Genomic DNA, 12,157 nt, shown 5'->3' on the forward strand with positions numbered 1-12,157 from the left:
ATATCCCCTCTTACACCACCCATGTATATAGGAAACATGGGAAAACATCTTAGTAGTTTCATTTTCAAACCTGGATGCGATGTCTAATGACACTCAGTTACAAGGGATATTGCTGGCTATGTGGCTGTCAAGGGGCCAGGGTGCCTCACTAATCACTCGCTGCCTGCCTTTGCCCTGTATGAGTCCGTGGCTGTCAGTACAGCGTCTCACTCTCCCTCCTCACACCAGTCTAGTCTGGGAAGAATCAAAGACCAGGGGACACAGTCACAGGACAATCGGGGTGAAAGGGTTAAGCATCTTGAAGTTCTAGCTGGCGGGGACTGAGTTAGATACCTCCCTCCTCCATTAGCAGAAGCCATCAAAACACGCAGCAGCTAGCAGCAGGATGAATACAGCGAGAGGAGGAAGAGCGCGTCTGGCTAAACATTCCACAGAGAACTGAGCCATGCTTCCTCTGCGATCTCCTGCTCAGCTAAGCTGCGTGTGACGTCACTTGCATTCCCTGCCCCAGTCCACACAACAGACGGGAGCAGAGGAGGGCGGAGGCAGCGTCCCTGAGTGACAGCGGCTGGCTGCAATGATACAGCCGCCGCTGCTCACTAATGAGCCGCACAGAACGGGATAACTTTACCTGGGCGCTCGGGGGAGATCAGCCGGGCGGCCCGCCCTGGTAAATGGCTCTGGGGAGTTAGGTTTTACTACACTGTCTCTGTCACATGTGACACAATCATGCGATCCCGAGATCTGACGACATCTGAACTCCATACGCTGGTCAAGGGTCAATTTCATTGGTCCTGACCCTGTGATCACAATTGCAGTGATCAAAAGGGGCTAAAAAAAAACTACAGATGGTGCTTTATTTTATTTTCATTGCCCAAGGTCCTGTTTTAGTAGCCTTCTATCCTTTTCTGTGGTTACAAGGTCACTGCTGACAGGATGTTAGCACTACTTTCTCCCCCTTGTAGTGGAAGCCAGCCATGGTCCCAGGATTAATAAACTCTGATCATGGCCTAATTATAACTTTACCTGTAGTTCATCTTAAAGAGATCCCAAGGTGTCAGACTTTAAAATTAAAAAAAAAAAAAAAACTTGCCAGAGAAGGAGTCTTCTAGATACTCTGGATTCTCTTGATGCTTCCAAGGGTGTCCTTTGCTCCCCTGCTATTTGCAGGGCAGGGACCCTCCTTAACATTGGGGCTCGCTTCTCTTCTGGCATGAGCAGTATCACAGTCACATGTGTACATGCTGGTCTGGCTTACTGCACCGGGCCTGAAGAGGAGCCCAGTGTAATTACTGACAAGGGCTTGTTGGTAATCTTCTGGGGGTCCGCAACAGGGGATCAGAGCAGTGGGTGCCGCCATAGGATCCAGAGGCTTCCCTCCTCTTAGGTAAGTATTTACTTTCATTTTAACTTTCTGACATCTCAGGAGCACGTTAAAGTTTATTAAGCTGTGCAAGCCAGGAAATATCAGCCCATCAACTGTGACACTGTGTCCTTTGTAACCACCTATCTAAATCTGCATGACGTTTTGTTAATACATTTTATTTTACAGCACTAGGATTATAATATGGCTATTGTACTGAGGTTATGTTTATTATAGATGATGGACGGACAAAACCAATTCCCAGGGGACACACTAGGGGACATGCTGATGGTTCTGAACCAGCTGAAAATAAATGCCTATTGAGAGCTACAGATGGAAAAAAGAAAATCAGCACTGTGGTAGGTATCCTCTTTGTAAACTTGGCAAAGCTAGTTATCTCTTCATGGCAGACTTGCTCACCAATCTGTTCTTCTTACAGGTCAGTTCTAAAGAAGTCAACAAGTTCCAGATGGTAAGTGCTGCCTGTTATTGGAAATAAACCTTACTCTCTATAGATTGCTATAGCAAATATGTCGCCAGTTAGAGCACATTCTCATTGCAGCCACTTTCCTCATCTTATGTGTCTGATTAGAAAACTGTTATATTGTACTTTAGAGCAGTGGCGTACCTAGGGCATTTGGCACCCGGTGCTGGGTATTAAGACCCCCCCCCCCCCCCCCCCCCTAAAAAATGGGCGTGACCACAACCCGCGACGTGCTTCGTGGCAAAAATTGGCGTGGTCATGACCGGATGAGGGCGGAGCTAACTGTAATTTAAAGTATTAGCTAGTATAGTTGCCCCAGTATAGCTAGTAGTTTCCCCCAGTGAAGCTAGTATAGTTGCCCCCAATGAAGTTAGTATGGTTGCCCCCAGTATAGCTGGTATAGTTGCCCCCAGTATAGCTGGTATAGTTGCCCCCAGTATAGCTGGTATAGTTGCCCCCAGTATAGCTGGTATAGTTGCCCCCAGTATAGCTGGTATAGTTGCCCCCAGTATAGCTAGTATAGCTGCCCCCAGAATAGCTAGTATAGTTGCCCCCAGTATAGCTTCCCCCAGTATAGCTGGTATAGTTGCCCCCAGTATAGCTGGTATAGTTGCCCCCAGTATAGCTGGTATAGTTGCCCCCAGTATAGCTGGTATAGTTGCCCCCAGTATAGCTGGTATAGTTGCCCCCAGTATAGCTGGTATAGTTGCCCCCAGTATAGCTGGTATAGTTGCCCCCAGTATAGCTGGTATAGTTGCCCCCAGTATAGCTGGTATAGTTGCCCCCAGTATAGCTGGTATAGTTGCCCCCAGTATAGCTGGTATAGTTGCCCCCAGTATAGCTAGTAGAGCTGCCCCCAGTATAGCTGCCCCCCAGTATAGCTAGTTTAGTTGCCCCCAGTATAGCTAGTTTAGTTGCCCCCAGTATAGCTAGTATAGCTGCCCCCAGTATAGTTGCCCCCCAGTATAGCTGGTATAGTTGCCCCCCAGTATAGCTGGTAGAGTTGCCCCCCAGTATAGCTGGTAGAGTTGCCCCCCAGTATAGCTGGTATAGCTGCCCCCCGTATAGCTGGTATAGCTGCCCCCCGTATAGCTAGTAGAGTTGCCCCCAGTATAGCTAGTAGAGCTGCCCCCAGTATAGCTAGTAGAGCTGCCCCCAGTATAGCTAGTAGAGCTGCCCCCAGTATAGCTAGTAGAGCTGCCCCCAGTATAGCTAGTAGAGCTGCCCCCAGTATAGCTAGTAGAGCTGTCCCCAGTATAGCTAGTAGAGCTGTCCCCAGTATAGCTGCCCCCCAGTATAGCTAGTTTAGTTGCCCCCAGTATAGCTGCCCCCAGTATAGCTGCCCCCAGTATAGCTGCCCCCAGTATAGCTGCCCCCAGTATAGCTGCCCCCAGTATAGCTGCCCCCAGTATAGCTGCCCCCAGTATAGCTGCCCCCAGTATAGCTGCCCCCAGTATAGCTGCCCCCAGTATAGCTAGTTTAGTTGCCTCCAGTATAGCTAGTATAGCTGCCCCCAATATAGTTGCCCCCAGTATAGCTGGTATAGTTGCCCCCAGTTTAGCTGGTATAGTTGCCCCCAGTTTAGCTGGTATAGTTGCCCCCAGTTTAGCTGGTATAGTTGCCCCCAGTTTAGCTGGTATAGCTGCCCCCAGTATAGCTGGTATAGTTGCCCCCAGTATAGATGCCCCCAGTATAGCTAGTATAGTTGCCCCTTCAGTATAGCTGCCCCCAGTATAGCTAGTATAGTTGCCCCCAGTATAGCTTGTATAGTTGCCCCCAGTATAGCTTGTATAGTTGCCCCCAGTATAGATGTCCCTGGAGGGGGGAAGCAGCGCTAGGAGGGGCAGTGGGGGCAGCGGTGGGGAGGGGGGAAATATCCCCCCCCCCCCCCTCCCTCACCTGGGACCCCTCCTTCTGCCTCTCTCCCCCTCTATTCAGCGGTGGCAAATGCGGGCTCGGTGAGACATGCACAGAATTACTCACCACTTCCACGTTCCAAGCGCCGGCAGCGTCATGTCGTCACAGATCTCCTCCTTCAATGAAGGCGGAGATCTGTGACGACATGACGCTGCCGGCGCTTGGAACGCGGAAGTGGTGAGTAATTCTCTGCACGTCTCCCTGCCGCCGAGCCCGCACTTGCCACCTCTGAATGGAGGGGGAGAGAGGCAGAAGGAGGGGTCCCAGGTGAGGGAGGGAGGGGGGGGATATTTCCCCCCTCCCCACCGCTGCCCCTCCTTCTAGCGCTGCTTCCCCCTCCTGCTCTGTGCTGTGGGGGGTCGTGGCGACACCCCCCTGGGTGTCTGTCTCTGTCACCCGGTGTGCCCCGCCCCCCTGCGCACTACAGTAGGAACGCCACTGCTTTAGAAGAGTTCTTTTCTGCAACAGTCAATTTTATTAGTATGAAGTATGCCTGTTGCTTTTTTTTTTTTTTTGTGCTGCTCTGCGCTTTTTTTCTCTTCGCTGTCTCAACATATGTCATATGGTCCGTCCTTTTATGTTGTCAGTTTTGCTTTTTAATGCATAAAGGTTCTCAGTTTAGTTCCACTTCCCAATCGCTTTGGTTGAAATCTCAGTCCCGGACCGCTTTGGTTGAAATCTCAGTCCTGCAGGTGGCTGTGCGGCTCTGACAGGATGTAGATTTCAATTTCCCTGCCACATGCCACCGCTGATCGCATCGCTCTCTCCCCGACGCCATTCACTTGCTCTGCCATCTATATGATGGCAGAGCTCTGTGAGCCGGTCAGGAGAAGATTTCATTAGCTCCTGACCGCGTGATCACTGTAAGCCAATCACATTGGCTCACGTTGGACAGGGTCAGGAGCCAATGAAATCTGCTCCTGGCCGGCGCACAGAGCTCTGCCGTCAGAGCAACAGCAGAAAGAGAGGGGCCTGCAGCGAAGTGAGAGCGGTTGGTAAGCATAGTTTTGTGGTACCAGCAGTATCTAGTACACACACCTACCTCCATGGATGGGAGAGGAGGGCAAACAGCAAGGCCATGATGGTATGGTGGGGGTAGAGAGGAGAGTGATTGGGTTATCCTGTGCTCAGATAGTAGAATCCACCAATCTGGATTTCTCTCACACATTGGGTTCCATGCGTCCAAGAACCATCTAGCCTGTGTACAAGGCTTGACTCCAGTTGTTTACCGACGTTGCATTTGAGGGTTTAGCATACAACAGGTTAGAAACAGTAAAACATTTATTTCCATATCGGTAAGAGTTATACAAGATGATCCGATTTGCTAAGACTTCCCCAGTGATCCCCGAGAATCCCCAGTGAGTTTATAGTAATGTTCTTATTAAAGGATGATTTTTTTTTTTTTTTTTTTTTTTTTTTACAGGGTGAGGAGAGGCACACATGGCGTTTACAAACACACTGTAGAAATAAATTATTTAATACATACTGAGCAATAGTGATTATCAAACAGATGCAAATAATTCCAAGTTGATGCAGATTTTATGCTATGCTCATTTGGATATAAACATGTGGAATGTGGAAATGAACTAATTTAAATCCTGCAGCTGTTTTATTGGATTGGTTCGTTTTAAGCTGCATACAGTTACATGAAAATTAGCATGAAATCTGAATCTACTCTGAACTATTTTCATCTGATTGACCATTGAGAAACAGGTCAGGAAGAAGACTGCTGAACTGTAGCTGCCATGTTAGCCATACAGAGCTAATCCCTTCCAGCAGTGGGAGGAATGTGCCCGGGTCAGATGATCTGCTCTGTGCTGGGGAAGCAACCCTACTCTCCTGGCAGCAAGGGGCCCACAGGATCAAGCAAGCCAGATACTTTCAGTATACTGTATTTATTGCAGAAAGTGCAGATGTGCTAATGTACCGTATTTTCCGTCGTATAAGACGCACTTTTTCTCCCCCAAAAATGGGGAGAAAAAGTCCCTGCGTCTTATACGACAAATACAGGGAATCCCCAACTAACGAACGATCGCCGATGGGAACCGCCAACCCGCCGGCACATTGGGGATTCCCTGCATTGACTGTGTATGCTGCGCTACCCCCCCCCCCCCCCCCCCCCCGGCATACCCACATGTTCCTGCTGCCCCCCTCCCCCTTGTTTCCGAGTATGTTGCGCTGCCCCCCGCATATATGCTGCATTGCCTCCCGCATGTATGCTGCATTGCCTCCCGCATATATGCTGCGCTGCCCCTGCATACCTATATGTTCCTCTGCCCCTCGTATACCGATGAATTAGCGGCAGTAAGCGGCTCACCTCCTTCAAAGTTCCCGCAGTGACAGCAGACCTTTTATATCCCGCGCAGCTCCCCGTAGTGGAGGCTTCTGCTATTCGCATCATTAGCAGAAGCCTTTACTACGGGGAGCTGCGTGGGACATAAAAGGTCTGCTGTCGCTGCGGGAACTTTGAAGGAGGTGAGCCGCTTACTGCCGCTAATTCATCGGTATACGAGGGGCAGAGAAACATATAGGAATGCAGGGGCAGTGCAGCATATATGCGGGAGGCAATGCAGCATATATGCGGGGGGGGGGGCAGCAGGAACATGCGGGCATGCCGGGGGGGGGGCATACATGGAGGGGGCAGAGAAACATACTGGGGGCAGCACAGCACGCATGGAGGGGGCAGAGGAACATACTGGAGGCAGCACAGCACACATGGAGGGGGCCGAGGAACATACTGGGGGCAGCACAGCACACATGGAGGGGGCAGAGGAACATACTGGGGGCAGCACAGCAAACATGGAGGGGGCAGAGGAACATACTGGGGGCAGCACAGCAAACATGGAGGGGGCAGAGGAACATACTGGGGGCAGCACAGCAAACATGGAGGGGGCAGAGGAACATACTGGGGGCAGCACAGCATACATGGAGGGGGCAGAGGAACATACTGGGGGTAGCACAGCACACGGAGGGGGCAGAGGAACATACTGGTGGCATCACAGCACACATGGAGGGGGCTAGGAGAACATACTGTGGGCAGCACAGCAAACATGGAGGGGGCAGAGGAACATACTGGGGGCAGCACAGCATACATGGAGGGGGCAGAGGAACATACTGGGGGTAGCACATCACACGGAGGGGGCAGAGGAACATACTGGTGGCATCACAGCACACATGGAGGGGGCTAGGAGAACATACTGTGGGCAGCACAGCATACATGGAGGGGGCAGAGGAACATACTGGGGGCAGCACAGCACACATGGAGGGGGCAGAGGAACATACTGGGGGTAGCACAGCATACATGGAGGGGGCAGGAGAACATACTGGGGGCAGCACAGCACACGGAGGGGGCAGAGGAACATACTGGGGGCATCACAGCACACATGGAGGGGGCTAGGAGAACATACTGTGGACAGCACAGCATACATGGAGGGGGCAGAGGAACATACTGGGGGCAGCACAGCATACATGGAGGGGGCAGGAGAACATGCGGGGGAGTGGGGATACACTGGGGACAGATACAATGGGATCAGAAGGTACACATGGGTAAATAAGAGCATACACTGGGGATATATGGTGGACAGAAGGGGACACACTGGGGACACTCTGAAGATAGGAGGGGGCACACTGGGGACAGAAGGGAGTACATGGGGGGCCGAAGAGAGCACATGGGAGACACAATCATTGGTGGAGAACATTTACAAGACGCTCCTGGAATATGGATGCTCCTGGTTAGAATATTTTTTTTCCCTGGTTTTTGCCCTCTAAACCTGGGTGCGTCTTATATTCCGGAGCGTCTTATACGGCGCGAAATACGGTATATGAGAATAAATGTGTATTGAGAAAATTTTGTCATTTCAGCTGTCGCTATTGATACATCAATAACTTTTTGATTACTTATGCCATCGGTCATACATATGTAGTTTTTTTTTCAAGACAATCTAGGCTTTCTTTGGTTAATATTTGTTTTCAAGAATTATGTAATTTTACAGGCATTTGATATGGAACAGATAGGCGTAAGTGTAGAAAATACATTTTTTTTTTCATATTTAACCCTTTACAAATTTCACATGACAAGTGCCACATTTATAAAACATATCAAAATAGGTTGCTTGTCTTTTCCTGGTTAAATTGATACCCTACATGCCATATTTCATCACCAGTTGGGAATGTTGCATACCATTATCGCCAGCTTGTGCGTTTGTAGCAATTGGACCCGATCGCTATGGCACACAGTTTGGGTACCCCAGTGCTGTACAGATACATTGCTAGGCAACAGCACAGCAGTGCATATGTACAGTGTTGGGTCACGTAGCTGTCACCCTGTCGATCGCATGTGATCGCTACTGGCGGCAGCCATTAAAGGTGTCCACTAATATTAGGGCTTAGTATAGGTGACATAAGGGGTTAGTTAGGTAGAGTTTGCTTCAGGAGGGAAGAAAAACACTTTATTATTTGGTGAGGACACTGTTATATATATATATTTATATATATATTCAATTTTTTGGGGGGGGTGTGGGTTCATGAACTCATTCACAGTTAAATGAATGCACGTGCGAGCGCTCGGCAGCCTTTTAACTGCAGGACGTGAATTTCACGTCCTGGAATCTACAGGGGGGTCAATTAGAATGTGAAATGCACGTCATCTTAAAGAGAATCTGTACTCTAAAATTCTTACAATAAAGCATACCATTCTCTTCATTATGTTCGCCTGGGCCCCTCTGTGCTGTTTCTGTCATTCCCTGCTGCAATCCTGGCTTGTAATTAACAGTTTTAGGCAGTGTTTACAAACAAAAGACATGGCTTCTAACCAGAGTATGATAGGCTGAGAACAGCTTACTGTGTGACTCATGCAGAGCTTGGAGAGGGTGTGTAAAGCTTCTGCCAATGGCAAGCAGTGCTGCACATTCCAGCCTGAGCTGACAGAGGAAAGAAGATAAGATTTATTACAGAGACAGTGCAACTAGAAAAGGCTGCAGTAAGACAGACCACATTAGAACAGGCATAGGAACTTCTAGGATAGAAGAAATAAGGCTCAACATTTTGTTACAGAGTCTCTTTAAGTGGTTAAATGGCATTACAATCTGCTGTTTGGTGAAATGCGTGAGGTTTGATTTTTCCACAGCAGGCATGTGTGACAGGCCCATAAGAAAGACAATTTTTTTTTTTTTCCCAACTGCAGCTTTGTTTTAAAGTGTACGCGAGGCAACATGTGACAGATAAACGTGTATGTACAGTGCAAAACATAAATAACCAGGCTGCTTTAATTGTTGGTTTTTGGTGCCTGAAAGAGTTAATTTTTAGGCATGGAAGTGATAGCTTCTGTCTTGTGGGTACCTTGTTGGGAATATAGTAAACCTCACCGATAAGCAGATTACAGCCATAAAAGTTTTGGCAGAATACAACTTCTGAGAGCAGAAGAAAAAAGTCAATAGTTCATGTATTTTGACGTTGAGACACGTAATAGACTGTCATCAAGCAGAGGCAACAAAACGTTCAATCTACTTTGTAAATGTTTAAATATAAAATAAAACCAAGGGATAGCTAAAAAAAAGTAATTTTTAGGAGTAGGGGGATAAATACAATTGTTTCTCATCAGTTTTTCTCCTCTGGTTCACTTTAACCATTTTTTATGCATACTTGTAAATAACGTATTCAATGGCTATAAATATGCACTGAGCTGTTGCTTCATCGGTAGAGGGCACAACACAACAGCCAAGCAAGTAGCGTTTAGGGCTGGTTCACACTGCAAGAGCTTTTTCTAAGTTCTTGTGATTTTCAAAGCGCTTGCTAATGTAATGCTGCGTGTGTGTTCACACTAGAGCGATGTGATTTTATAAAAATCACCCATAGCATTACATTAGCAAGAACTTTTTTTAATCACTAGTGCTAAAAAAGCTCTTGCAGTGTAAAGCAGCCCTTAGGGCTCAGATACGCTATAAGCGCTTTTCTGAGCTCTTTTTGGCGATCAGATCCCATTGACTTACAATAAAATCGCTGAAAAATTGCACGATTTTACCGCAATCACAATTTTTTACCACAATTTTAATGCAAGTCAATTGGAGTGTTAAGCGCTCAGAAAAGCACTTATAGTGTGTCTGAGCCATCACTGAGGAGAGGGTGTCCTAAATGGCTCATTCTATATTCATGTGAACTCAGGTTTTCTGTCACCTCACTGTACATCTCTTGTGTGATCTTTGTCTTATGGCTGTTTTAATGTCTCAATTTTTTTTCCTTGTGTGATCTTTGTCTTATGGCTGTTTTAATGTCTCAATTTTTTTTCCTATTTTTTTTAAGGCATATTCCAACCTACTACGTGCAAATATGGATGGACTGAAAAAGAAAGATAAAAAAAGTAAAACTAAGAAAAGCAATGCTGCCCAATAATGAACTTGGACTCTCATTTATTTACTTATCAAGAGCAAAGGGGAAGATCTGAGCTGTGTTCCTGCTCTGGCCATTAAATCCACAATCCTCCCTGTGGCAGAAAGACATAGTTGTCCCCATATCTTTCTCTGCTGCTTCCTATCCAGTATACTTCATTTAATTGGAAGACCCTTTATTTTCACACAGGAAAAGTGTTTTTTTTTTATGTTCGAAACCTACATTCCATCATGGTCTGTAGTATCAGCACAAGTTTCACTGGGTCACAGTGAAGAAATGGCTGTTAGCCAAGTTGTAAGAAATACGTTTTTTTAGTTTGTTTTGGAGACAACTGTCCTTACCAAGAATGTGCAGATATGAGCTATCAGGTCCTTGACTACACATGATGAACTGAGATGGCATCCTTCAAATCTGATGGTCAGCCCCTGCATGGTTCATTAAACCTTCAGCAGATCTGATTGCCAGTGCCTGCCCAGTTAATCAGACATCCCAAAGGTCCCATGGTCAATGTTGTAATGGTTCAGAGAACGTCTCCAAGGTCATATGGTCAGTGAATGTACAGTTCTTCTGACCTCCACCAGATCTCATGGTCATTGCCCGCACAGTTCATAAAACCTCTCCATAGGTCTGGTGGCCATATGCCTTCATAGTTATTCTAACCTTCCCTAGGTCTCATGGTCCGTGCCTGTACAATTCATCTGACCTCCCCCAGATCTCGTGGTCTGTGCTTACACAGCTCATCTGACCTACCCCAGTTCTTATGGTCAGTGCCTGTACAGTTCATCTGACCTCCCCAGATGTAATGGTTTTTGCCTGCACAGTTCATAGAATCTCTCCAATGTCTGGTGGCCAATGCTTGCATAGTTCATCTGACCTCACCTTGGTCTCATGGTTAGTACATGTACAGTTCATCTGACCTCCCCAGATCTCATGGTCATTGCATGCACAGTTCATTGAACGTCCTTCAGGTCTGATGGGTAGTGCCCATGTAATTCATCTAACCTCTAGGTCTGATGGTCAGTGCATTCACAGTTTATTGAACGTCCTTCAGGTCTGATGGGTAGTGCCCATGTAATTCATCTAACCTCCAGGTCTGATGGTCAGTGCATTCACAGTTCATTTGATCTGTCTTATGGTCCATGCTGTCACAGTTCATCATATCTCCCTCAGGTCTGATGGTCAATGCCTGCACAGTTTATCAGAAATCCTTTAGGTATTATTTGATGGTGCCTGCAGAGTAAACGATTATCAATTTATTTTTTTTTAGTTTTGCGTTTTTTATAGGAACACAATCGGTTTATTGTACTTGCTTGAGCATTATTTATAAAGCCAAATAGAAAAAAACAAAACTTGATTCTGAGCATATTTAGTGATTTTCTTTTTTTAAATGCATTGTACCATTGACACGGGAAGGAGACCTTACAAAATGTCTTTTTGGAAGAATTAAAAGTGAACTTTACTTAGATAATGGAATGCCATATTTTGTTCTCTGTAATCTCACTTAGCACTGCTAGATGATGGTGAAGTCTTCAATCCAACATAGAAGAAGCAGCTCCCATTTTCAGGCCACTCTGGTTGTCTTCAGCAAGGCGTGACAATAAATATAATACACATCAGCATGGTGCACTCACTTGCATAATGTGCGCCATGCTGATGTGGGAGCAGATTGTACAGCCATGTCAAGACCTATCCAAGTTACTGTACACAAGTTTTGTGTTAGAACATAGCCTGAGTTGTAGACCTGTGCATGTAAAAAGGTGCATGTTTTTGGCTGCGCAATGAATATGGTGTGAAAGTCTTACCACACATAAATTTTTTGTAGGTGGTAGTATGCGAGGCTTTCACATCTCCAGATGCAATCCAATACAGAACAAGAACTGTTTCATAACTGGAAATGTCTAGTTAAAATGTGCACACACCATTGATTCCAAGTTCCCAAGTCGGCCAATAGGTTAAATATGGTAGTACAACATTGCTTTCAAATTCTGCTGTAACTAGAGAGAATGCAT

At 46.8% G+C, this 12,157-nt stretch overlaps 1 protein-coding gene across 1 annotated transcript in view; it reads left to right on the plus strand.

Annotated features, from left to right (window-relative positions):
• SRP14 (signal recognition particle 14) overlaps nucleotides 1-11,616 on the plus strand; it is a 30,104-nt gene extending 18,488 nt beyond the window's left edge. Inside the window, exons 3-5 of the mRNA XM_068251679.1 lie at nucleotides 1,601-1,722; nucleotides 1,803-1,835; nucleotides 10,062-11,616. Of these exons, the coding sequence (XP_068107780.1) occupies nucleotides 1,601-1,722; nucleotides 1,803-1,835; nucleotides 10,062-10,151 (245 nt within the window). The 3' untranslated portion in view covers nucleotides 10,152-11,616. The remainder of the gene's footprint in view (nucleotides 1-1,600; nucleotides 1,723-1,802; nucleotides 1,836-10,061) is intronic.
• Nucleotides 11,617-12,157: the final 541 nt, after the last annotated feature.

This window comes from Hyperolius riggenbachi, chromosome 9 (genome assembly GCF_040937935.1).
Source record: "Hyperolius riggenbachi isolate aHypRig1 chromosome 9, aHypRig1.pri, whole genome shotgun sequence".
Classification (NCBI taxonomy): domain Eukaryota; kingdom Metazoa; phylum Chordata; class Amphibia; order Anura; family Hyperoliidae; genus Hyperolius; species Hyperolius riggenbachi.